The sequence below is a fragment of the Paramisgurnus dabryanus genome, chromosome 4 (genome assembly GCF_030506205.2).
Source record: "Paramisgurnus dabryanus chromosome 4, PD_genome_1.1, whole genome shotgun sequence".
Lineage (NCBI taxonomy): Eukaryota > Metazoa > Chordata > Actinopteri > Cypriniformes > Cobitidae > Paramisgurnus > Paramisgurnus dabryanus.
Genome location: NC_133340.1, coordinates 8,891,036 through 8,917,437, shown reverse-complemented (window position 1 = coordinate 8,917,437; position 26,402 = coordinate 8,891,036). Strand labels below are relative to the sequence as shown.

Below are 26,402 nucleotides of genomic sequence, written 5' to 3'. Positions count from 1 at the left end.
TGTGTTCTGGAACATGTATAGAGGGTATGCACGTGACATCACCTTCGGCGAAAGTGACTGCCGTTACGCCCACTGAGTGGCAAAAGACAGAGCGGCAGAATTTGTGTACAGTGTGAAATCAGCGGAAACTAGGAAAATGCGTCTAAATGGGAAAAATCTGTTATGCGATAGACTGTACTAACAGATTTAACAAGAATTCGGAGCTATAGTTTTACAGACTGCCAAAAAACACAGAAAGGAGAAGTAAATTGATCGTTCATGCCAACGTCCACAGACCACAGGTGGGTTGACAAGTTGCTAGGGTCACTATCAAGCAGAGGTTTTACTCTTTACTTAAAAGTATTTTTTCAAGTATTTGTATTTTATCAGTGTTTTTCTTTGGAAAACATACATTCCAAAGCATATTATCATAATATTTACTCAATTACATTTCATAAATACAAGTTATTGTATTTTAATATTTAACTACATTAACATACTTTTACTCAAATAAAAGTACACCATTTTTAATGTAATTAGGTATTAAATACATTTTATGCAATATTAACATATGATTCTATGCTTTAGAATGTAGTGAAGTAAAAAAATTTTCCAAGACAAACACCCTAATAAAGCACAGATGCTTGGAAAATGTAACTAATGTAACTAGGTATTGTCCACCTCTGCTATCAAGTACAACTAAATTCAGTTCAAGCTGATAATAGTTTTACTGGCATTTTAGCAGCCGCTATGAAAACCAGCAATCTTGTTGAAGGTTTGCCACTCAACAGGGCATGCTCCTGCGTGGTCACGTGGAAAAGTGACGTCAATGCATACCTTCTATACAGACTAGGGATGTGCATCTCTTTATTCGAGTCTGATGCGATACGCATATCGATGCATAGCCTACGATGCAATACATTAAAGATACATATGAAGACAGAATACAGAAGTAATGTGTCTATTTTTGTTGTTGTTGGAAACAATAAGAAAAAAAAGAGATGTTTTGCTCTCTCTCTCTCAGAGACAGGCAGGAACGAGAGGAGGCGGAGCAAGAGGCAATTGTGTTGAAAGACGAGGTGCTTGATGATATTAACATAACCAACCCATTCCAGCCAATAAACAATGTTGTCACACAGGTTGGTTATTTCTTCTATGCCTAATTTTGACTGAATCATTAAGATGTGTTAAGATGATGCTCAATATGCATGAAATACCACAGGAAGACAGCAGACTGAAAAAGAAAAAAGAGACGCAGAGACAGAAAGACGAGAGCCACCAGGGCAACCCTCAAGATCAGACAGTTCTTCAAGATGAAGCGGAAGAGCAGGAAGAGGAAGAGAGTGAGAGGCAGACCCCAGAGAGCACTGAATCAGGTAAAATCAGCCTATAATGAAATGTTAGTCTACGCCAAACTGAGAATAACTTTTGGTTAGATTCTGATATAAGCTTTCACTATTAAGCACATGGGAGCATCTTGAAGAACCAGTAGGATACAGGCACATAAATCTATATTTTTTATAGTAGCTTTTCAGAAAATCTTTTCTCAAATTTGACTGGCAAGTAAAAAACCTATTTGATGTTAGTGGAGTAAAAAACTTTGGAAGTAACCAGAATCGGGAAGCTTATCCTTCAAATGCGTTATAATAATGCAGACATCACGTATAAAGAAACTCATGTGATTTATTTGTTCCTAAATAAAATATCATAATAGAGTTTAAAGGGCCGTTCACACTTTAACGATAACTATAGCGATAACTATAGACGGTTTCATCAGATGCACGTGATACACGTCTGGATCCGAACCTTACTTCCGGTTTCGTTTTTTTAATGGTCTGACTAGTTGCTAAACTGATCTTTTGAACAAATGCCTCGTTGAAAATAACAAATGTTTTGGTTTCCTAGATAACCTATGTGTTGTTGTTTTTTGCTTGTAATATAAATAAACTACGTTTAAAGAACTTTGTTGTTATTTATTCTTAGCGGAGTTTACCGGAAGTTACATGCGGACCGCAACAGCCGCTTGTTTATGTTGTTACTGCTGAAACTGTCTATATGTGACCCGCTTTGGCGAAATGAGTTGGAAGTCGCAACGTTCCATTTTAAGATAGGGGGAGATTATGTGGAAAAACAATGAAATTATCAAAAAAAAATATATTTTTAGCTAATTTCAAAGAACAGACATTCAAAAATAATCTCCCAAAGTTTTGTAGTCCAAATAATTGAGTAAAGGTGTTTAAATGACTATTAAATTTGAAACAGTTTTACTAAATTTGTTGGAAATGAACATTGCTTTTCTCAAATCCTCTCGCCACCTCTGAGCATTTCCCGGGTATCCCCTGAAACGTCACTATCTCTCCAAATATGGTATAACACGTTGTTTATAGAGCCAATCAGAAATCAACATAAACGCTGATCATTTGTCAATGGGAAGCCCCGGGGCACGCAATTGGTCCTACAAGAAGGTCACAAAAATACTGGTATTCCTATCTTTGTGGGGACAAGTGGTCCCCACAACGTGATAATTACCAGGTACACACACACTCTGTCTACCAAAAATGTAGCACTTCTGTTCAATGTTTCTGATTTTAGTAAATCTTTGTAAAAGTGCCTTTTAAAGTATTTATTCAAATACATACTTTACAATAATTTGAGCTTCAGCCTGGTTTACTGTAATAGCATTTATGTTACTGTATTTGATCAACTTAAGCTGTAAAATAAATAGTTTATCCCTTTTAAAATGCAATGGATTTTGAAAGATATCTACAAATAACGCAATTTTCTCAGGTTTTCAGTTGGAAAAAGAGGACAGACAACCTTAATTCAAATGTCTATTATCTTTAAAACCATTCAAGGTATGACTTTGACTAGGAGGCTGTTTACACTTGGCATTAACATGCGTTTTCGTCGATCGGATCACAAGTGGACGACGTTAATGCCAGGTGTAAACGGTGTTCAAAACGTTTTGAACGCGTCCACTTTCGACCACTTTCAACCACATTCAGAGGTAGTCGAAACCACTTTCGATCGGATCGCTTTGGAGTTGCGGAACGCAATGTGGTTGAATGCGTTCGGACAGCCACATGCGACCGCCTTCTCTCCGCCCATTTCTCTAATCTGAGGTATTAAACACTAATTTTACGTCTTTTTTGACTTCTGCCGTGAACATACGGTGAACAGCGCTATTTGTAGCCTTTCATTGATAAAACTACTGCGGGGTGTTCTCCGTAGTTTCGTTTTGAAAGCGTGAAAGTTGCGCGATCCTATTTCATCAATTGCGCTAAAAATTCAGAGAAAGCTCCAACAAATAAACGTACAAAACACTGTGCAGCATGTATACTTGCTAAACAAGCAGCGGGCTCCAACATAATATAAGTTTGCGTCCATATAAACTCATAATTACTCCCGCTCGCGTTTGAATGACAGCAGAGAGACTCGCCCACCGTCTCACAGACCATCCCCTCACAGTATTCAGGACAGATGCGGTCGAAAGTGGACAAAAGAGACGGATTTAAATACCAGGTGTAAACGCAATGTGTCTCTCTCGTCCACTTGTGATCCGATCGATGAAAACACATCGTAATACCAAGTGTAAACAGCCTCTCAGATATCATTTGAAAGCTTATTATCTCCACCAATATCTCAATTTTGAAATTTAGGTCACTGTGACTCATTTTGCTGGATCAGGTCACATATTGGCACCGGACGAAAACTAGAATTCGGTCATGTGTGCGGTATTTAGCAAATCAATTATTTTCAATATTAAGTAATATTGCACATTTCATGTAATAAAAACGTTTGCAATTGTTTACATGTAATTGAATGTGCAAATATGCCGTTATTGCAGCTACAACCAGCAGATGTCCTCAACGCGCTTTTTTCCCGTAACTCTAAACAGTGAATCTAGTGAATTTGTGTAATCTAATGTCTTATCTTTTGGCATAGTCATAGTTTGGCAAAGTCAAATGCAGTAGAATTAAAACTTTACGTAGTTAAAGCTTTACATAGCTCACAGCAACTGCGCTGGATACCTGAGGTAATTAATGTTATAGAGAGAGCACAGTTATGCTTATTTGAAAACCATACTCACCGGGGGGAAGACAATCCAACCATCTCCATTGAGATGCTGCCTCCCTGTCATTTCTGGCTTATAACAAAAAACTGAATAATGTCTAAAAGCTGCTGTGTGGCAAGGTGTACAGCTAACAAGCAAAACACCCATAAATAAGTTTTTATAAGCTGTGAAACCCAGCCTTTAAGGAGAAAAAAGTGGATCGCCGAGTACGGTTCCCTATAGTGGGCCGAGTTCTACTAATAGTAGTACTATGAAAAGTTGCCTGTTTCCACTTTTGTGTCTTTAAAGGGGTAGTTCGGCCAAAAATGATATTAAACCCATGAATTACTCACCCCCAAGCTGTCCGACTTGCATATGTCCATCGTTTTTCAGACAAACACATTTTCGGAAATTTTAGAAAATATTTTAGATCTTTCAGTTGATTAAATGTAATGTTATGGGGTCCACGACCTTCAAGTCCAAAAAAAGTGCGTCCATCCTTCACAAATTAAATCCAAACGGCTCCAGGATGATAAACAATGGTCTTCTGCGGGTAATCCCCGCTGAGTTGTTGTAGAAATATCCATATTTAAAACTTTTTTAACGAAAATAAATACCTTTTAGGGATTAGGTTTGAGATAGCAGTTTATGTATATTTAAAAGCGTACATTTTGCGGTTGAAATAGGCTTGTTTTTCAAGAGATTCTAGCATGCAGCGGGGGGCGTCATTGTCTGTGTGTATATTTACATACTGGATAAGCTGTGTTTTCGCCTCCACCCCCACAGGGAACAGCGTGACTACTGAATAAGGATAGTTCGCCCAAAACTGAAAATAATGTCATTAATGACTTACCCGTATGTTGTTCTAAACTCGGAAGACCTCCGTTCATCTTCGGAACACAGTTTAAGATGTTTTGACTTTAGATTTAGTCCGAGAGCTTTCTGTTTCCTCCATTGAAAATCTATGTACGGTTTCCATGTCCAGAAAGGTAATAAAAACATAATCAAAGTAGTCCATGTGACATCAGTGGGTCAGTAAGATTGTGATGAACCTTGAAAATACAGTTTGGTCCAAAAATAGCAAGAATTACGACTTTATTCAGCATTATTACACGGCTCTCTGGAATGCTTGATTCTGATTGGTCAGTTGAGACATTTGCAGGTTCGTTCTTTTCAAATAATAACCGCTCCAAAGTAATAACGCATAGCCGGTACTACTTGTATGATTTAAATCGCTCCGCGCCATTAAAGATTACTGTTTGGCGCCATCTTTTGACAAACACTGGACAACCACAACATTTTGACATTAATTTTAACATGTATGGAAAAAACAAAACATTTAAACAGTGGATAGAAGAACGAACAACGACAAGACACAGAGAGCTTACTGAGACTGAACTTGACAAAATAGAGCATGACAGCTACGAAGCCAACACACAAAAAAATACAGAATGGGCAAAAAACTTCTCAAAGACTGGCTAAAAGAGAAAAAATGGAGACAGACAAGTATGAAGCAGAGGATCTTAATAAGGTATTACGATCATTTTTAAGCATCTGTGCAAAGTTTCGCGGAAGGATAAAAATGTAAATTTAAAACAAATATGCCAATAAAATGTTTTAAATTCATATTCATGTCCATTTTTTTCTTATGTGGCAAGTAGCCGTGTAATAAGCGGGATAATGTAGAGGCAGCCGGTAGTTATCGGGAAATAAGCCCCTTCAGTGTGATACCTGATCACACTGTCTGGGCTTATTTCCCGATAACTACTGGCTGCCTCTACATTATCCCTTACTTGTCTTCTCTTCCGGCTCGAGCGTGAAGTCACATGACTTGTAGTGACGCGGCTGCCCTGTTCCTCAGACATGTTTGCTTAGTTTTATTTATTTTTTTCAAACTTGTAGCGTGTGTCTCCCCAGACTGTAAATGAAGCTCGGGTGCACAAAACAAAAGAAAAATAAAAGAAGCTGGGGCGGAACAAATAACAGTCAGCCGCATCGTACGTCAGCCGCGTCACTGACTTTATGGGGCGCCGCAGTTGGATGATGTCAAAGTACCTTGTACTTTGACGTCTTGCAGTGCAGCATGAAGTCAAACTCATAAGTTACACAGAGATCGTTGAACTTTTTATATAATTGGCTACATGTTTTGTCCAGGGGCGTCGCTAGACCCCTTTTACTGGGGCACGTGCCCCAGTGTAAATCTTTTTTGCCCCGGTGTAAATCTCAAGTTTAAATTGTATCAGTTAACTAGTGCAATCCTTTACAAGACAATCGCGGCAAAAACGGATCTATATGCAATGCAGTTACCCAATTTACGCTTGTAAAAGCGACAAAGCAGTCGCATTGACGCGTGCACGCACGTATCCATGTCTGCGCGCGTCTTTGCGTCATTAGCGCACAACCGCATTCAAAAGGTGATGCCACGCGAGTGAGTTAGCTTATGAAAACATGACGAGACTAAAGTACGTTTCTAAATAATAATGCTAATCTTATTTTGACTCGATCATTATTGGCTTCTGTAGATGGACATCAGAAATGTTTTGTGCAAAGCAGGGAAAGAGAAGCAGAAAGGAGAGATGATGAGTTTAAGGGATTTAAGAGAAACTACATCCTCACCCTGTCAGGTCTCAAACATTAGAGATAAAATCTCAGGAAAACCTCTTGTCAAGTCTATAGAATTGCATTGTTGCTGAGAAAATCAACAGATGTATGTGTTATACTGTTCTGTATTTTCAGATATGAAATTAATATTTAGTTCACTAAAATATTAGACACATAACAGCAGTAACTATGACTGAGATTATTTAGTATAGCAGGCATAAAATGACTGTTTTCTTAAAATATTCTTGTAAAAATAAGTTATTAATCATTGCTATCATTGTATAATGTACAAAATATTTCTCTGCTGTCATTATTTATGCCTCCAAACATGTTAATAATGTTAGATGAAGATTACAGTTGTATGTATCTTTTGCAGTAACTGTTGCACTGTAGAATAATGGGTTAAGCAATTAAGGACATTATATAGAAGTGTTGCACACTTCTTGCACAGCAGGCTTTCAAAAAAAGTCAGCAAAAAATGGGGGGCCTGTGCCCCAGTAGAGCTTTATGTCTAGCAACGCCCCTGGTTTTGTCTATCAATATTTTCCATGAAGTCATTAGCTGATGGAGCAACGAGCGAGCGATTGGTAACATCCCTTATGGACTTCACGTTTTCGACGGTGCTGTTTTTGGATTATCTATTATACTACCTCCCTATTTTAAATACAACATTTGAAGGCGGGTTTATGTGTTTAACGGAACGTAAATAGCGGAGTGTAATCTGATATACCCTTACATGTTACGATGTAAATAGTCCTCAGATTGTATATTATATTGTATTACCAGAAGTTCATGCGAAATCTGATGTAAACAATAGACTATATATCTATATTTCACGGATTATATGCATTTGTGGACAAAAATCATTGGATGATTCACACATCTGAAACAGACTGGATTCGACTTGTGATCCCCACAAAGGTAAAAGTCCTGTTTATTTTTGCATGTTGTTCATTCAGACTTCTATAATAGAACTACATATGATGCTAGAACATATGTATCTCAAAACGGCTTTACAGGGGGTATGGCTTAGCTAAATGATATGTAAATGAGCCCTATTGTCTCTCCAGCCAGGGAAAAGGAAAAGTGTTAACTTTTTTCTTTCTCAAATTTCTCAGCATTCTCTTTCTTGAATGTGTTACATTCAAATGGCCACAACTTCTCCAAATCTTATCAGATTTCCATGTGTTACACATCGTTAGAAAGCTTAGAAACTGCACTTTCAGAATCTATGAATAACTCAAAATGGCCCAGATCCGACTTGTGTCCCTACTTTCCGTGACTGGTCACATATGTCCTCATTGGTGTCAAATGACCTCTGGCAATGATCTGACTTTTTTTGGTAAGCTTAGAATTTCTTCTCTTTTCTTCGCCAATAATGGGCCTTTCACCATATTGAAAAACTATAATAGCATAGAGGGACAAACTGCATAATGCATTTCCACAATGCGTTTTCGCTCCGAACACGTGAACCAGCTGAAACGGAAAAGGAGATCAGTGAGTACATAACCGCTACCATACACTCTAAAAAAAAAAGGTTCCTTGAGGTTCTATATAGAACCATGGGGTTCTATACTTGGCCAATAGAACCTTTTACCAAAAAAAGGGTTCCATATAGAGCCCTTGGAGGGCAAAGAACCATTTTTATTAAAATGGTTCTATAATTCACGTTTGTGACTGAAGTGTAAACTAACGATTACACAATAATTACAGACCTACACAACTCATTTACAAACCTACACAACTCATTCACAAACCTTTTTGTGTCAATAGGCTGTGGTCAAATAAAGAGAGAGTCAACAAATAGGCTATTCATATTTATTGTATGATTTATTTCCTGCGAGCTTTTTTATGCAAGTTTGTACATTAGCATGAAACTTACAGTGCAGTTTGCCTTTTTGGTGAATAACCAGGTGTTTTCTTTATTTTGTACATTCTATATTGTCAATGTTTAATTTAACCTGAAGGGGCATTAAAAACAAATAAACGCAAAAGTGCCCTCTGGTGGCGTATATATGCGTTGCACCATAAGAGAAGATGAGCCTCGAGACGTGACAGTTTTTTTTTCAAACTGAGGAGTTCGGACTCCGGACCGGCATTTCTGCTTGTTGGTACCCTGAGGTAAGTAAACTTTCTACATTTTTGAAACGATATTACTGAAATATTTAGTATAATTAGTTAATATTTATTTTGTTAGAGGTCTTGTGCTAAATAGTGATACTAGAAGCTACATTTATAATATTTACCTCAGTTAAAAAAAATACTACTGGTAACATTAAAGCACTGACGGGCTCTGTCAACCGTCAGTTATAAAAGCTCTGTTAAATACATTTTGTTCCGGGTTTTAATAAATTACGTTACAGTCCTGCTTTATTTCTTTGTCATTTTAGATTAAATTGCCAATCACAATAAGACAGCTGTGTTGTAAGGAGACGAAATTGGAGACAGTGTAATTTCAATAAAGCGCGTGGTCAAGGGAACCGGGTGGAAGGGAAATGATATGTAAATGTTTGTTGCAGTTTTACACATATTCCGTGAGTATTTTTCGCTTGTTCACGAGTGTTTTATCAGGGTTGGAGCTAAACTCTGAAGGAAAAAGTAAACTGGTGGCCACAGCTGAGAAATTTCCGCCGGTCTGTATTATAAATGCACGATTGCAGTGCAGCGTTCGTATCCGCAACAAGTCTAGATATGCATGTTTTCTGTGATGCACACAATGAAATAATGTGATGGTAGCTGTTAAGACACTTACATTTAGCATTCAAATGTTTTAAAAACCAAACGTGTTCGGGTTTTTATGCGTATTTGGTTTGTGAAGTGTAATTTATGCTTTTTTCCTTCCCTTCACAGATAACCATGGTTAATAAATGGTCAGTAGATGACACATCACTGGCTTTAAAATATAAACCCCATTGATGCAAAAAGGTAAGGTTCTTAAAGGGACCTCGTAAACCTGACTTCTGTCACTAATGTTCATCAAAGAGCAAAATAAAAGAAATCTGTGTTTTGTAGCTTTAATGAAAATTCTTATGTATTTCATTTAGAATTTAGCATTAAAGACTGTAAAGTGTTTGAGGACTTAATTTAAATTCTGTATATTTCACACTATTTTTTTATTGAACATTGTGTTTTGAAAAATACATCACTAGTCAATTGCAACCTCAAGTTAATGTAGACTTTAAGGAACTTGTTTGTCTGAAAGTGTATATATAAAGATTTTGTGTTTTAAGATGCTGCATGAAATGACAATGAGGTTTGGAACAGACTTGGTGAAGAACATGGAAACATCTCTAAATAAATTGGCCCCAAACATCATCAGGTGTGCAAAAGAATGAAGTAAAAAACATCTCTACGCCAATCTCATTGGAACAGCAGTGGAAACCACAGAAGGTAACTACATCATATGCTTGTTCTTTGCCCAGTGTAAAGTAGCCTTATTTGCATTGTCAATGTAAAGGTTCTAGCACCTATAAATTGTATAAGTGAAAATATGAAAATAATGTTAGTATAAACTTTTTCCTTGCCATTGAAGAGTTAACTTGTTAATTAAGAGACACTGGCTGAGAAAGATTTAAAGTTTACCCACAAATGAAAATTGTCGTCACTTTCTTCAGCAGAACACAACAGAAGATATTTTGAAAAAGTATGGTAATCGAACAACAATGGTGCCCATTGACCTGCATTGGTTTTGTGTCCATTAAATTGCTACCAGCGTTGTTCGGTTACAGACATTCTTCAAAATCTTTTTTGTGTTTGTGTTCTGCTGAAGAAAGAAAGCCGTGAACGTTTGAAATAACGAGTGAGTGAATGAGTTTTCTTTTTTGAGTAAAATGTCCCTGTAATTGATTTCTGTACCTAATGTACAATAATTTTTATCTTTGTAGGTCTGGAGAGGAATGCTGCACTTATGTTATGTTATTGCAAGCATTATTTCAAGAAAATCCCAGCTTCCTTTACTTTGTAAATAGTGTAAGTATAGTCTTCTCTAATTTCATTAACATTTGAGGCACTTCATTTAAAGTAACATTCAATGCAAATATAACAATATTACTCTGTTTACCCTTAAATAGCATACAGCTCCACATCAATTATTATGAGTCTTGTTGGTTCTTGAGTGTCGCTTGCCTAGTTGTCATACTTTATTTGTGTTATTATGGGGTAATTTTAAGTCTATTTGATGACTTCTGTTAATTGGTAAAAAGCACTTAAGCTGAAATGTTTGTTTTACAGGAACCCAAAGGTCCCACACCAACCATAGTGTTCAACGGCTGTCCTGATCCTGTGAGCATAATATGTGGAAGACATTGACATCACATGCTGTGAAATGACTGTTTGTGTTTTTTTTCTCCTCAATGTTCAATACCCTTTTGCCATTAAGCACACAGTGACTTTAATTTATAAAATATATGCTTAAATTTAAATACCTGTACAAAACAAATGTACAATCAACTTGTGTAAATTGTCATTTTATTTAATAGATTGTTCATGAATTGTCTTTAAATGCATTGTGATTTCTTTTCATAATTTCAGACACATGTAAAAGTTACTAAAAATTAGTACTGCATATACTGTACAGTATCTTTGTTTATAAAAACAGAAAATGCGTAAGGGAAATAACTTGAACAAAATTTTTGAATGTATAGTGTAATTAAGAGTTTAGCGGTTTAATACAGAGATGCAATTTTAATATATATATATATATATATATATATATATATATATATATATTTATTTATTTATTTATTTATTTATTTATTTATTTATTTATTTATTTATAATATATAAACGTATGTATGTTTATTAAAAAGTGAAAATGCTTAATGGAAATAATTAAATAACTAAATGGTTGAATGAAATGAAACATTTTAAATGTAAACTAAAGTTTTGCTGTCTAATACAGAATAAAGAGATGTGATTTTAAGTAATTTTTATAGATTTATATTTCTGTATAATACAATTAATAAATAGTAAACTTTTATAATTTTCTGGATCGGTTATAATTTCTTATCAATAATAAATTACTCATAATTATAAAGAACCTTTAATGGTTCTAAATAGAACCATCTAACTTTGATTCAAAGAACCATTTGGGGTTCTTTTTAATGAACCCATTAAAGTGGTTCTACATTGAACCATTTGGGGGTTCCATATATGAAGCGGGTGATGGAACCATTTCTGGTTCGATATAGAACCATTTTTTTAAGAGTGTAGTTGCAACACGGATTTGGAAAAGCGAGGCGCTAGATAGCACTGTTCATTTGAATGCAAAATACAATTTCACCACTAGATGGGTGAAAATCCTACTTACTGTCCCTTTAATATGTTGTTTTATAGTTTTGGATCTATTCTTCGACCAAGGCAGTCTATGCTGTGGTCAGTAAAGAGTCTGGATGGTGCGTCTAAAGTTAATTAGATGTATTTTACCTTTAATTAGGAGCAGTGGACCAGACCAAAAAGAAAACTAAGAAATTACGACTGAAACGCAAGCACAGGGTTGACCCATTTAGAGTGGAGGATGCAGCACCTATAAGCCCTACCCCTCCTCCCCTACCAGGTGATAATATTTCTTATTTTGATAGGACTAATCATATGTAATTAAAATGCAGTATTTAGGTCTTGGGGCGGTTTCCCGGACAGGAAATAGACTAATCCTAGACTAAAATAAATGTCCAAACTGTCCAAACTGTCCAAACTGAAAAGAACTTGGACTGATTAATCTTAAAATACATCAGTGCCCTTTGTTTTACCTCTAAATGCATACAAGGAATTTTTGTTAAAACTAGTTATATTTCCTAATTAAACTAAGGTCGTGGCTTAAGCTAATCCCAGTCCTGGAAACCACCTCATAATGTTTTAGTATAAACTGTAATATACTTAAATTAATATATTACAATTCATATAACAATTCATTAAAACACTCTATAACAGAAGAGGTTTAAAGGACAGAATGTCCCTGAACAACACTTTATCTTTTATTTTTCTTTAATATCGTTTTACTTTGATTTTTTAGACTGTTTGCTTTCAAACTGAGTGCAGTGAAGAAGCCTGCATCCCAGTGCAGGCCAAAATATTTTACTCTGGTGCAGCAGTTGTTTTCTAGCTTTAATGTAATGTGAACAAAATGTGTCTCATTTTAACCACCCATTGATTATGGTTCTCCCTGTTGCTTTAAAAAACAACTTTATCTGTTAATCCTTATAATTTTTTTGTTTTAGTTGGATGGGCAACCCCTAAAGTTTCTAGGCTCCCCAAACTTGGGCCTCTTGGAGATGCAAGGCATTCTGGTAATTGTTGGTTTATAGCGTTCGTTCCTTGTCCGGCATGTTGACCAGCATGCACAACACTAACATTCCTTTTCCCATTCTGTTTTCTGACCATGTAAAACTCCATCATTTTGAGACAAAAGCTGTTTTTTCTTCATCCACATAGCAACCCTACACCACATCTGTCATCAGTCAACACGGTCTAAAAAGCCTAAGGGCGCACTCACACTATCCAAACCGTGCCCGGGCACAGTTTGGTTAATCGCGCCCTGGCCGGCTTGTAGAGGTGAGCTTGAGCGCACCGGATGCACGCAGCAGGGTTACGTGAATGTCTGAGCTGCACACGCGACAGATCAACTAAAGCTGGGTACACGCCAAAAAATATTCAGGCTGAATTTGGGACGATTTTCCTTGTTAAATGTTAAATATTTACGAGCAAAAATCCTGTTGTGTGGTGGAAGCCTGAGGACATACGCACACACACACACGCTGTAGATTGTCATGTGAAATGAAATGATCAGAAAGCAAGCAGATGAAAGATAAAACCATAACAACTTCATGGTGCAGCGTGCACAGTCCAAAAAAAAGGAGTCCATTGTATTAATGACTGTAACATGAACATTAGCGGTCTTACTGTCCTCAACTTACGTTTGGAAGCGTGCTTCTAGTTCTGCAATCTTCTCTGTCAGCCTTACTACTTCGTTACACTAAGCGCATGTAAGGCCCCTGTTTAAGCTAAACTCCACTTTTTTTTGAAAATATGCTCATTTTCCAGCTCTACCAGAGTTAAACATTTGATTCTTACCATTTTGGAATCCATTCAGCTGATTTCCGGGTTTGGCGTTACCACTTTTAGCATAGCTTAGCACAATCCATTGAATCTGTTTAGACCATTAGCATCATGCCTAAAAAATAATCAAATCAGTTTCGATATTTTTCCTATTTAAAACTTGACTCTTTTGTAGTTACATCGTGTACTAAAACCGACGGAAAATTAAAAGTTGTGATTTTCTAGGCAAATATGGCTAGGAACTAAACTCTCATTCTGGGGTAATAATCAAGGACTTTGCTGCCAGAACATGGCTGCAGGAGGCACAAATATATTACGTAGAAAAAACACCTTAATTTAAGAATTTTTAGATATTTCTATTGAAAACAAGACAAAAAAACAAGACATGGGCCCTTTGATGACCACGCTCCCGGACCTATATTATAGTTTGTTATATTGTATTTTAAAGGGCCCATGTCACAGGACTTTTTTAAGATGTCAAATACATCTTTGGTGTCCCCAGAGCACATGTGTGAAGTTTTAGCTCAAAATACCATATAAATAATTTATTATAGCATGTTAAAATTGCCACTTTGTAGGTGTGTGCAAAAATGTGCCGTTTTGGGTGTGTCCTCTAAAATGCACATGTGCAGATCAAGTGCAAACACTGATCACAATGATGGTGGTTTGTTGAAATTGAAACTCAATTGTTCTGTGAATTATTTTCTCTCTGCACTAAATGGCAGTGCTGCGGTTGGATTAAGGGGTTGGATTATTATAATAAGAGCTCCTTATGACATCATAAGGAGAGCCAAATTTCAACAACCTATTTTTTCATGTGCTTGTAGAGAATGGTTTACCAAAACTAAGTTACTGGGTTGATCTTTTTCAAATTTTCTAGGTTGATAGCATCACTAGGGACCCAATCATAGCACTTAAACATGGAAAAAGTCAGATTTTCATGTCATGGCCCCTTTAACACAACTGAATACTATTTTTACATATTATCTGTTCTGTTGTCAGACGTAAAGAAAGAGCATAAAATAGTGACTAAACACGACCCAATAACATCTCGTGTTTAATCCAACCAGCTGTTACCTTTAACCTGATAAGGAACACTGTGCCGTACACGGCACACCCCCTCCCTTGCACGTGAGGCTGCATTACGTCATTGTAACTTTGAAGCATTAAATCTTCAAAATATACGGTCATGCGGCACATCGTTGTAAAGCTTAGACTTTCGGGATTCCATTAAGCGCACACAGAAAGCATAATATGATTTTTAGCAGTCATAAAACTGTAATCTAGTTGTTAGTTACCTGAACCGGGCGGCGCCGATTTAGGATATTTACTTGCCTTCAAAATCTTTCCTTTATCCGCTTCGGTGAAATTGTCCAAAACAAATTGTTCATAAATCCCCAAAAGTCCAAGGAAATGGAATATCCAAGCCTTTTAATCCAAAACGATTTGTTCATCTCACAATCTTGACGTTTCTGACCGAATTTCGATATAAATAGTGTATACAATAAGTTCACTAACAGACATTCATTCGAATCTTACTTTTCATTCATGATTTATAATGAATATATTCGGATGTCATGTTTATTGTGCAACGTCTGAGGAACAAATGCGCCCCCTTGTGGAATTTCAGCCGCTCCATAAGAGGCTACCTACTGAAAAAATCGTGATTTATAAGTGCAACATCGTCTGACAAAATCACCATACATTTACACTAAAGAGATGATATACAAAGTGATTTTAGCTACATTACCTTTGTGCCTTATTGTTGCTCTTCTCATCTTGTTGTGTTATTAGCGCGAATTGTAACTGCAAGGGGCAGTTTTATTTTAGATTACGTATTGCGCAGAAAATTCGGCGCAAATTCATAAATATGAGAGAAAACACTCAGTGGCGTAGCCAGAAATGTTGTGGGTGTATAAAACAGGGTGGGCAAAGCATACAACATATTTGACCTGTGTTGTCCAGATGTGTCTGAATGCGCACATTCTAGTTTTGAGATGCAAGCAAAAGACAAAGGCTATACATTTTGATCGGAATTTAGGTTTTTAAATAAAAATAAGTAGCTACATTAAGTCCTCGTCCACCATTCCGAATGCTCTAAATCAGTGGTTCTCAACTCTAGTCCTTAGGTCCCCCCTCCCAGAATGTTTTAGATGTCTCCATATATGAAACACCTGGTTCCACACTCTAAAAAAACAAACGGTGCTATATAGCACCAAAACAATTGCTTTGGATCGTAACGATAGAAGAACCATTTTAGTGCCATATAGCACCGGTGAAGAACCAGTGAAGCACCAGTGAAGCACCAGTGAAGCACCAGTGAAGCACCAGTGTAGAACCATATAGGGGCCATATAGCACCACATATGGTTCTACATAGCACTATATGGTTCTACACAGGTGCTTCACTGGTGCTTCACTGGTGCTTCACTGAAGTTTATGTTGGCTGCACACGAGCGTTCTCACGACGAGACAATATCAGATCAATAAGCAATAGTAAACTTTATGAAGTAGGATAATTACAAATAAAGCGTTCATCTACCTAATGTGCCATTAAACTATATACACAATATTTTAAAGAATATGTAACGTGTCTTAGTTTTACATTGACATATGTAAAATAATCTTATTTTAAAATATGCACGTGTGTCTAAATATGTAACGTTAAGTTTGTAATTATAGTTTTATGGCGATGTAAACATACACATTATAAGAGGTGTGATATCTTTAATCATGAAAACGTTAATAGTTGAGCATCACATGAAACACAAGGTAACTGTCTAATAGCTATTTCAATAATGTGTCAATCAATAAATACTTGTCTATAAAGAACTGCCTCAAATAGCTGAATAAGACTGAAAATCACTTTACTTGCATCTCAAAACGTTTGAGAAATCATTAGAAAATGTACTCGTTAAGAATCAACTCTGATAGACACAAGTATTTAAAAAGCTATGTTACAGTGGTTAAGTTAATGATGGTTATATTTACCATTTTGTTGCATACCATTTCTGTGTGTCAGATGTGATCCTTATTAAGCAATCATTTTCAATAAACTGACAAGCAGCCGTAGTAATAATAACGCGGTACTTTATTTACATTAAGTTTATATCAGTGCACAAACAGGTGTATTTAAAGACATCTCATCCGGACGCATTTTAAGATCCATGGCTCCTGTCGTCTCATCATCATCATCTTCGTTTCATCTCCTGCTCTTGCATTTGTTGCTGTGTCATCTCTAAGATACTAAATAAAAACTCCTGGATGAAAGCTTTACGTTGGCATTTTTCTGTAAAACGGACACAAAAGAAAGCAGCACATCATGTGATGTTTTGTAAAAAGGGTTTGTAAATACACAGACAGTATACCGACATATAAAGTTTGCTACATTCATATAAGAGTCAAATTAATCTCCAGAATGCCAGAAAGCATCGCTATGACTAATATAATAAAACCATGGTTACTTTTTCTGAGGGCTGACTAAAAAATTCAACAGAGATGACAATATAACACAAAAAACACAATAAACACCCATGTAAGACACTTATGCAATCTTTATTTGTATCGTATTTTAAGTGTTTTGTATGCAAACGTTATGTAGCATTAACTCACCGACTGTAGATACCATCGTGACTCGAGTGATCGCTTCTTTAATACATGGACGATGAAATGATGATCCAACACACATCCTTAATTTCTCAGCACTGTTGCACTTTAAACACTTTGTTCTGTGCCCGAAACTTTATAAACTTCCCCCGAACCGGTAGCAGTGTGCGCCGGGTCCTTAGCATGGCGAGTTCGGCGTCGTAACGCGTCGTTTGTTTTTTACATATGCAGATCATTTTCTTCAGTCCGAAGTACAAACATAGCAGGCATCTTCCGTTAAACAGTAAATTACTGGTGATCCCGATTATTTTTAAAGTTTTAAATCTGCAGACAGATGGATGCGCATCTTGCCAGAGACTCAGATAAACTCCGCCTTTGACCTTTACCACTCCCCTAGCCCCGAGAAGCCCGCTCTGGCCCAAGGAATTCGGCGGGCCAGAAAAGCCGGGCCTTAAGCCCCAACGAAGCACCAGTGAAGCACGATCATGCCCCGGAATTGACAATGCAAACGCCACGGGCCTCGGCAGGCACTGGCACGCACGCTTGAAGCCCGATAGTGCAAACACGGCTATTGTCTCCGCACAGACCACAGATCAGTGGCACAGACCAACAATAGTGCAACATTTATTGACCTAGTACTAACATGATTTACTGAGAAGATATTATCGACATCAATACACAACATTCATAATTAATTCAAGCAATAAAAAAGACAACAGAAACTAAAATTTGACACTCATTTAAGCATTCGTGTAAGCTAACCAGGTCATAGGAAAACCGTAAGTGAGCATGGGTTAGCCGCTTGTTAACGTTACTCTCTGACAGTATTCAGAGTTTAAACAATGACATCTTTCATCATTAATCTAAGCAATAAAAACAGTGATAGAAAATTAAATTTTACACTCATTTAAGCATTTATGTAAGTTAACCGGGTTATAGGAAAACCGTAAGTGAGCATGGGTTAGCCGCTTGCTAACATGACTCTCTGACAGTATTCAGAGTTTAAACAACGACATCATTCATTATTAATCCAAGCAATAAAAACGATGATAGAAACTAAAATTTTACACTCATTTAAGCAAGTATGTAACTATAATCACGGCGTGATATGATGTTAACACACTAACTAGCTGTGGGCAGGTCATAGTTTTCGTTTCTCCCGCGGGCAAGGCTGTAGGTGGAGATTAGTATCTCGTGTGACGTGGAAGCGTTCGTGTGACGTGAAAAAAACGTCACACTCGTGTGAGTGTAAAAAAGACACTCAGTCCATATGACGACTCGTTTCAGCGATTCTGAGTCGACTCCCTACTTTAGAAGCCAATAACTTTATTAATCGTGCACTTCTTGGTTCAACTACTTTGCAAATTGTTTACATTGATGGACAGCTACATGACACACTGCAATACAGTCAGTTTCGATTTTGGATCTGTGTGGCTCTTTAAGGATTTGCGAGCACATATATAAACGAGATCAAATATATAAACGGGCCAAATTACACTTCAAAGGGGAAAATAATAAAATAACTTATAATACAACATGTTTGAACTCACCTTTACATCCCCTGGGGCATCTGGTTAAAGATCATAACAGATTCCTTTCTCTACGCACACCTGTACGCAGCAAGAGAGAGAGAGAGAGAGAGAGAGAGAGAGACAGCGAGTGTGCACGAGAGAGGCGCGACAAAGATAAATCAATGTATGGGAAACACTGTATCGTCAGTGACGCACACTAAAGGACTCGTCAAGGTGTGCGTAGGTCCTACGGCGTTGCCGCAATGGCGTAGGTTACGCTTCTTTTCATTTATACTTTTGCGTCATCGTCCACAAAACCGTAACTACGCCGTAGACCAGGGCTGTTCAATTGGCGGCCCGCGGGCCAAACCCGGCCCCCAAGGTAATTTGATCCGGCCCTTATTGTAGTCTGTAAAAAAGACATCTCTAGAATAAATTTAGTTAGTTAGACAACGGGCCCTACAGTTAGGAGTTGATGCGTGTGCGTCTGTTTCATACAGCATGAGCTGCAGAGAGCGAGTCACGTGACTGGTGCGAGCAGCTGTGTCACGTGTTTATATTCGCGCTTTGGTCCACAAGTTCAACACGATCGCCTCCCCCGCTCGTGCCCGCGTCTCAAGACACGATAGCTGACAGTGGTGAGTTAAGAGACCAGACTCTATGGCTGTTTTAACTTCATTTGCTGTATTTCCAGCTTAAAAACACTGCCTTTCCGACAATTGTTGTCTGATATGTTTATGCTTATCCACAATGACATTAACGTTAGATTCCTTAATAAAGGAAACTCGTTGAAACGATTTTGTGAACCAGACAAAAAGATCCTGTCGTTTCTCCAAAGGCTCAAATATTATGCGAGTCATCGTTCTCACACAAGAATGAAATTAAAACTAGTAACAGTTAATCGCCCATCGCTCACAGCCCATCACCTGTACCACTGTATGCGTATTGCCTGATAAGCATACACCTGATTTTACTGCTCTTGCGAAATCTAAAAACATATTCTGTCTTATTAGAAGGTAGCCAAATGTTTGCCAGTTATTAAGATGGCTGTTGTAGTTTAAATAGGGCTACTGTAATAATTAGCTTTGACAAAAACAGCACAAAACAATTATGTTCCATATTATAAACTTTTTTGTTATGTGCACTGAAGTAAGTAAATGAGTTAAATTTTCAATTAGTGTGATATGGCTCTTATTTACCTCTTTAAATGTAGAATAAAGCTTTCTTGGGCATCTTAGAATGCACTGATGTTGTTATGCAATTTTAAAATACAACATATGAACATGTCTGGATGTAGAAAAAGCCTACTTTGACTCTAACAATGCACTAATGTTGTTGAATGCAGTTTCAAAATACATGTTTGTAGAAAAAGCCTATTGTACAATGCACTGATTTTGTTTTTATGCAGTTTCAAAATATAACATGAGTATGTTTCAATGTAGGAAAATGTAGTCATCATCACTGTTATATCTCCGGCCCCTCATTTGAGATGCTTTTCATGAACTGGCCCACACGACAAACTAATTGAATAGCCCTGCCGTAGACCTTACGCATGACTATAAATTGGACTTAATAAAAACTGACACAAATCATACCCCATCACGGCTACACTGTAAGACCTACGCACAACTATAACGAGCCCTTAATAATAATCATGTTAAAATAACAAATGACTGGTTATCACACCCATCCCCTGCCATTCGGTAGAGCATCACAGAATCTGCCTCTTTTGGGAATGTTAAACATGTTGCGTAAATTTCTGCAGGATTGATACGCTCCTTTTCTATATAAGTTACGGAAACGGTGTCAATACTGTAAACTTTGTGGTCTGCCATTGCAAGAAGAAGCCACTTCTCCTGCTGCTCTTGCGCAATCTCAGTTAAACCACGCCCCGACTCAATGCCAGACTGACCTCAGTACAGCCTTTGCAATAAAGAAGGAAAGTCTTTTTAAACTTTTAAAACTGTGTTTTATTTATTATTACAGGGCTTACCGTTTAGACAATTTGAACGCTCCATGTGTTTTTTGTCCATTTCCTATTTTCAAAGCAATGCCACTTTGAGTAGTTTAGCCATACAGTCATAATGGACATTTGTTTATCCTTGTTTATTCTTGCAGATTCATATTTGGACATTGCTAACTTAAATTTATTTTTCCTTGACTCTCTTTAATTGGCAGATTTCTATGGCAAACCTCTCCCACCGGTAGCAATTACACAGAGGCCGAACAGCGATACTCATGATGTAATTTCCTAACACTCCCTCTGCTTTTCCCTCACTGGTTTACAATTCTTAGGGGTCTCAACCAATCAAAGTCTTGTTTTGTTCTTATCTTCAAGCATGGGCAATGTAGCAATCTGCACAGATGTAATTGCCCGTAAGTGAGGAACTGGCACCCAATCAGCATTGCCCAAATGGATTACTTGACTCTTGCAACCAATGACTTATGGTCAGCAGAAGCTGTGTTTCCTGGCCAGTGTTTAAGAACATGAGATGGACCACAGCTACCTCTATGGAGCAGTGATTGATTTGTAGGGAACATGGAACATGCAATTACTGTATAAAATAATAATCCTAAATGAATAGTACACTAGTTTAGATTAGACTTCTATGGCAGTCTGTAGAGCTTTTGTCTCTTTGTCAAAATAATGCTTAATATCAATATTAACACATATTTTAAAGTTTAGATAAAAAATATATATATTACAAACCTATTTTTAAGAGCATTGTGAAAAATATGTAAATAAGAATTTTTAAATTGTGTACTTTAGTTGTTTGTGCTTATTTGTGCCCAAGCTTAAGTATTTGTGCATATATATTGTGTGGCTGATTGTGACACAGTTTGCCTTGAAAATTATCAGATGGTCTTTTTATTAGCAGCATCTGTTTTCCTGTCTTACTTTTTTGAGAATGACATTAATACTCTCAAATAGCATCAGCAACAGATGAACATATATTCACAGTGCGGTCTGAAATTTGTTTAAACTGTTGCATGATATGAAATGTTTTTTTTTTTTTAATTGTACATGCTTTTGATTAAGCTGCAAAGTTTAAAACAGCATTTTATTTTCTCAAATTTGTCAATTTATCAGGAAGGAACAAAATATGTGTTACATTAAGACATATGATGAGTGGGTACTTTTATTGTTTTTGGACTTATAAAGATTATTTCCACTGTTAGTGTACCATAAAACACTATCTTCATATGTATTTTATTTAATGATGTGATATACTGTAAACACTTAATATTTGTTTTACGTAGGAAGCTATTGTGGATTTTTTATACTTTACATTTTGTTTACATGTGATATTTTGCATTTAACTTCCATTTATTTGGCAACACAAATTTGTATTGCTGCTAAAGTTTCATGCCCACTTAGTTTGCTCTTCTTTTATTGCTTGCACCTTTTGTACCCAGTTTATGTTTAGTATGAATGTCAAATAAAAACAATGTTATAAATTACTTTGGTGTCATTTGTGTTAAGTAATTAGCAAAATAATAATGTTAACGTTAATGCTATGGATTAAATGTTTAGCTAGTTCAACTACACAGTTGTTTACTTACTGTATATCAGTTTTCATTTATGGCAACGGTTCTCTAACAAGGGGCGCAAGATGGTGCCAGGGGGGACCAGTTTAACCTCTTCAACCCTGAGGACCCTGTCCCGGGTCCAAAATTTCGTATTTTGACTTAATATAAAATATTATTTTAATCTTTAATGCTCCGTCATGGACCCCAGTAACAAATATGAGATACTGTTTGAAAGCTTAGAGTCTCTACTTTCTGCAGATATGCATCACTTTGACATATCTTTTACTGTAAGACAGTTATTTACACTTAATTTACACTATCACCCCCCCCCCCCAATATTTTTTGATATCATATAATATTCACATATTTCATATTTTTCAAAAATGACAAACATGGGCAAGTCTTATATCAAATGAAAGCTCTCACTCTCAGGAATAAGGCTACAGCATTATTTTTGTTCTAATATCAACACATATCCAACAATCATCGAATGAATAATAAGGTAAAAAATGGTCTTTTGTAAACATATGTGAAACTTGAGTGTGAACTGCCTCAGATAGCACACATAGCCACAAATGATACACCATCTTTTATCTTAGGTCCTACTCTAAACAATGAGTCCATTCACAGCATTTTCTTTGGTTGTGTTCATTAATAATCCCTTGCTATTTATTATATGTGCAAAACAAAAAAATAATATTTATATGAAAAATGTATTTCCGCACCTTTCAGTAAAATAAGAATATCTTTTGAATGCGACATGATAAAGAGTTCATTCTTTTTTTGGGTGTTTACTGTCTGCTGCTGCTAACAACCAGAACTGTTTGCAGTCTGCTAGAGCATCCAGAACCAGAGTTATACACTATCAAAGACAGTGTTTACAACATAAAAAATAAAATTTGGTGTTTCATCATATGAAAAACAACATAAATAACAATATTTGTCACAAACAGCAGCTTTTTATGTAACTTCAAAGGGTTTTCTTTAAAATGATATAAAGAAATTGCATTTATTCCACTGTATGTGGTTATGGTAGCACTTCAAATGTTTTTTGGCAGAAATTGTACACCATAAGCGTATTATTCCTCCCATCAGTTGGAGTAAAATAACTTTTGCATATATTATGATAGAGAAAAAATTCCTTTTTCCTCTGTAAGCTGACAATTGCTGGAATCAAACAAAACTGTCTGCAGGGACCTGAGATACCCAGGACCAGAGTTATATACTTTCAAATAAAAACTTTAGAAAAAAACATAAAAAGCGCCTATTTATTTTTGTGTTTATTAGAGGCCTGACATCACATACAACCATGTTTAGCACTTTCAACAGTGTTTTATGTAATTTCAAAGGGTTTCCTGTAAAATGATACCAAACTTTTGTATGTAAACCTCTGCATGTGGGTATGGGACGCTTTTGAAATTGGGTAGGCCAAATCCAGGCGAAAATCCCCAAAATAGCTTCAGGGTGGAAGAAGTTAAAGACATTTTATCTTTACAATTGACTATAAATTCAGTGTAATTAAACATCACAAAAATATAGCTACCAACCAGCAGCACTACATTGTATAATTTAATATGTTCTGTTTAATTCAAATTCTAAGTTTGAGATTGTTTTATGTCATGAATTTTCTTTGGGGAGACATAAAGGAATGTCCCCTACCCAAGGGCGTTGCATGTCAGAAAAGCAACATGGTTTTGAAACATTTTCACATGATTCCCACTAGTTTAAATGAAATGTTGTGACAATAGGCTTGTTCAACTTCATGCGGCGTCGCAAGAACCGACAGCCGGATGGCGTCAAAGTATAGCAAGAATGATTAGACAAATCATACAAAGTCTAATTTCGTCTCGCTCTCGCAGCACTTTGACCAGAGATGTAAAAAGTACTCAAAAATGTTACTCAAGTGAAAGTACAAGTACTGAGTGTAAATTTTACTTTTTTTTACTTTTTTTTTTATTAAAAGTAAAAGTATCTGGCCAGAATCATACTTGAGTAAAAGTAAAAAAGTACCACATTAAAATTGTACATGAGTATTAAAAAAGTAAAAGTAACAGGAAGAAAGAAAACTAGAGTTCCCTGTTTAAGCTTTTAATCTTGAAAAACAAAGTCAATGAACCACATAAAAGGTTTTATCCTGCTTTACAACTGTTTGTATTTAATTGTTTTTAATTATCAAAACATAAGACTCAAGATTCAAGATCATACTATGGAAGGAAATCTGTGCCGTTGGATTTTGAATTCTAATTCTCAGCACTGAATTTTTTACATCAAATTTTTACACTGAATTTTATTTTGCATCTAAATCAAGTTTAATGCACATACACACAAAATTATCTCACAGTATTCTTTTTCTAATAAAAACATTTGTTTATGTCTTCATAAACCAGTCTGTGCTTATTTGTTCTTAAAGAGACAGTAACCTCAATTAACCTACTTAAGTCTGTGTCATTTATGTTAATCAAACAACCCAAGACAAACAGAAAATCACTTCTGTTGTTCCAAAATTTAAAAAAAAGTAATAATAATATTTAATTTGTTCAATAAAGACATTGTTATTATCCATTTAATTTGATTTACCTAATGCTAATTTTAGACCTTACTTAATGTGCAACTTTGTTCTTTTTTATAAATGTTTGTAATTTCTATATTTGTTATAAGAGTTTTATTTATTACAACGAGACTTGAGACTTGACTTGGACTCTATCCCAGAGACTTGACTTGGACTCAAACTCAAAGACTTGAGACTTGACGTGGACTCGAGCTCAAAGACTTGAGACTGGACTCGAGCTCAGAGACTTGTGAGCATCTCTGCTAAATAAATGGATCTATTCATGTGTAGGCAATCAGCGCAATGACTGACCCAATGAGATATTTAGAATCGGTTGCTGGGCGGGGTTTGATTCTACTCATTGTAGTTGAGAGGGTGCTCGCTGCAGGGCCAAATGGGCAGATTTGATAATACAATTTTTGTTTTTCTCTAATATTTGCAGATTATTTTCAGCATAATCAGTATGGTTTCTGTGACAAACGGCATTAAGTAATTACGAAATAAGAACATATGTCTGTTTCTAAAAACTGTTCAAACTTTGTATTTATGTCAGCTTGTCATATTATTTTCTATTTATTAAGATTCATTGTTTCGTTGTTTTCCTCACTTCTAAGTCGCTTTAGATAATGATTATGTATAGACGAAGGTAATGTAAAAGCTACTATCTATCTGTGTGCAGTGTGCACCCCTGTTTATTTGTGTCCACCTCATTAACGTGGGGGTTATTTGTGAACTAATCTTATTAATCGGTAACACTTAACAACAAGGTTGCATTTGTTAACAATTAATTAATGCATTAACTATTATGTAGTTATCGGAAACCTGGCTGCATGACAGTTCTCCATCAGCTGCTCTAGATATCCCGGGTTAAGATTTTTTCAGGAAGGATCGAGTTGATAAGAAAGGAGGTGGCATTATGATTTATGTGAGAGACACTATCCGTTGTAATGAGATTATATGGCAAAATCCTATTGATTTAGAATGTATAGGTATAAATATGATTTTATCACCTCAAATGTCTTTTACACTTATAGTTATTTATAGAGCACCTGTTTTAAATAGTAGTTTTTATGATGAACTTAAGAATATATTATGTCAATGTGATTTTGTCCTTGCTACAATCTATAGACACACACGCGTGTCTTTTATCGTAAACCCACGCACAAAAACACACACACACAAACACAAACGTACACGTGTCTTTTATCGTAAACCCTTTCGATGTGCGTGTAGCAGCACACACACACACACACACACACACACGTCTTTTACATAAACCCTTCGACGCGTGTGTAACGAATGCACAAACACACACATGTGTTTTTTATCACATTCAATGGCCGCAACTGATAGTAACACATAGTACTAAAGTGTTTTACTCCCACAAACACGCGTGTCTTTTATCATAAACCCTTTCAAAGAGTGTGCAGCATGAATTTGCGTCCCTCGGAAGAGAAAACACCGGCCGCCACAGTGACACACAGTACTAAAGTGTTTTACTCCCAAAAACACGCGTGTCA

At 36.3% G+C, this 26,402-nt stretch overlaps 1 protein-coding gene and 1 long non-coding RNA gene across 11 annotated transcripts in view; both read left to right on the top strand.

Moving 5' to 3' along the window:
* arl13b (ADP-ribosylation factor-like 13b) overlaps nucleotides 1-22,265 on the top strand; it is an 89,777-nt gene extending 67,512 nt beyond the window's left edge. For 6 of the 10 annotated variants that reach the window (XM_073814241.1, XM_073814243.1, XM_073814246.1 and 3 more), the window contains 6 exons: nucleotides 1,004-1,118; nucleotides 1,202-1,355; nucleotides 12,069-12,188; nucleotides 12,850-12,918; nucleotides 20,982-21,046; nucleotides 21,142-22,265. In XM_073814241.1, coding sequence (XP_073670342.1) covers nucleotides 1,004-1,118; nucleotides 1,202-1,355; nucleotides 12,069-12,188; nucleotides 12,850-12,918; nucleotides 20,982-21,046; nucleotides 21,142-21,183 — 565 coding nt within the window. In that variant the 3' untranslated portion in view covers nucleotides 21,184-22,265. Of the gene's footprint in view, nucleotides 1-1,003; nucleotides 1,119-1,201; nucleotides 1,356-12,068; nucleotides 12,189-12,849; nucleotides 12,919-20,981 lie in introns of all 10 variants that reach the window. The other 4 variants (XM_065295798.2, XM_065295797.2, XM_065295799.2 and 1 more) reach the window with 4 other exon arrangements.
* Nucleotides 5,780-11,334, top strand: LOC135786081 (uncharacterized). The gene is made up of 4 exons (XR_010546828.2): nucleotides 5,780-9,559; nucleotides 9,865-10,024; nucleotides 10,519-10,603; nucleotides 10,865-11,334. It is a non-coding gene; the product is annotated as an uncharacterized lncRNA (long non-coding RNA).
* Nucleotides 22,266-26,402: the final 4,137 nt, after the last annotated feature.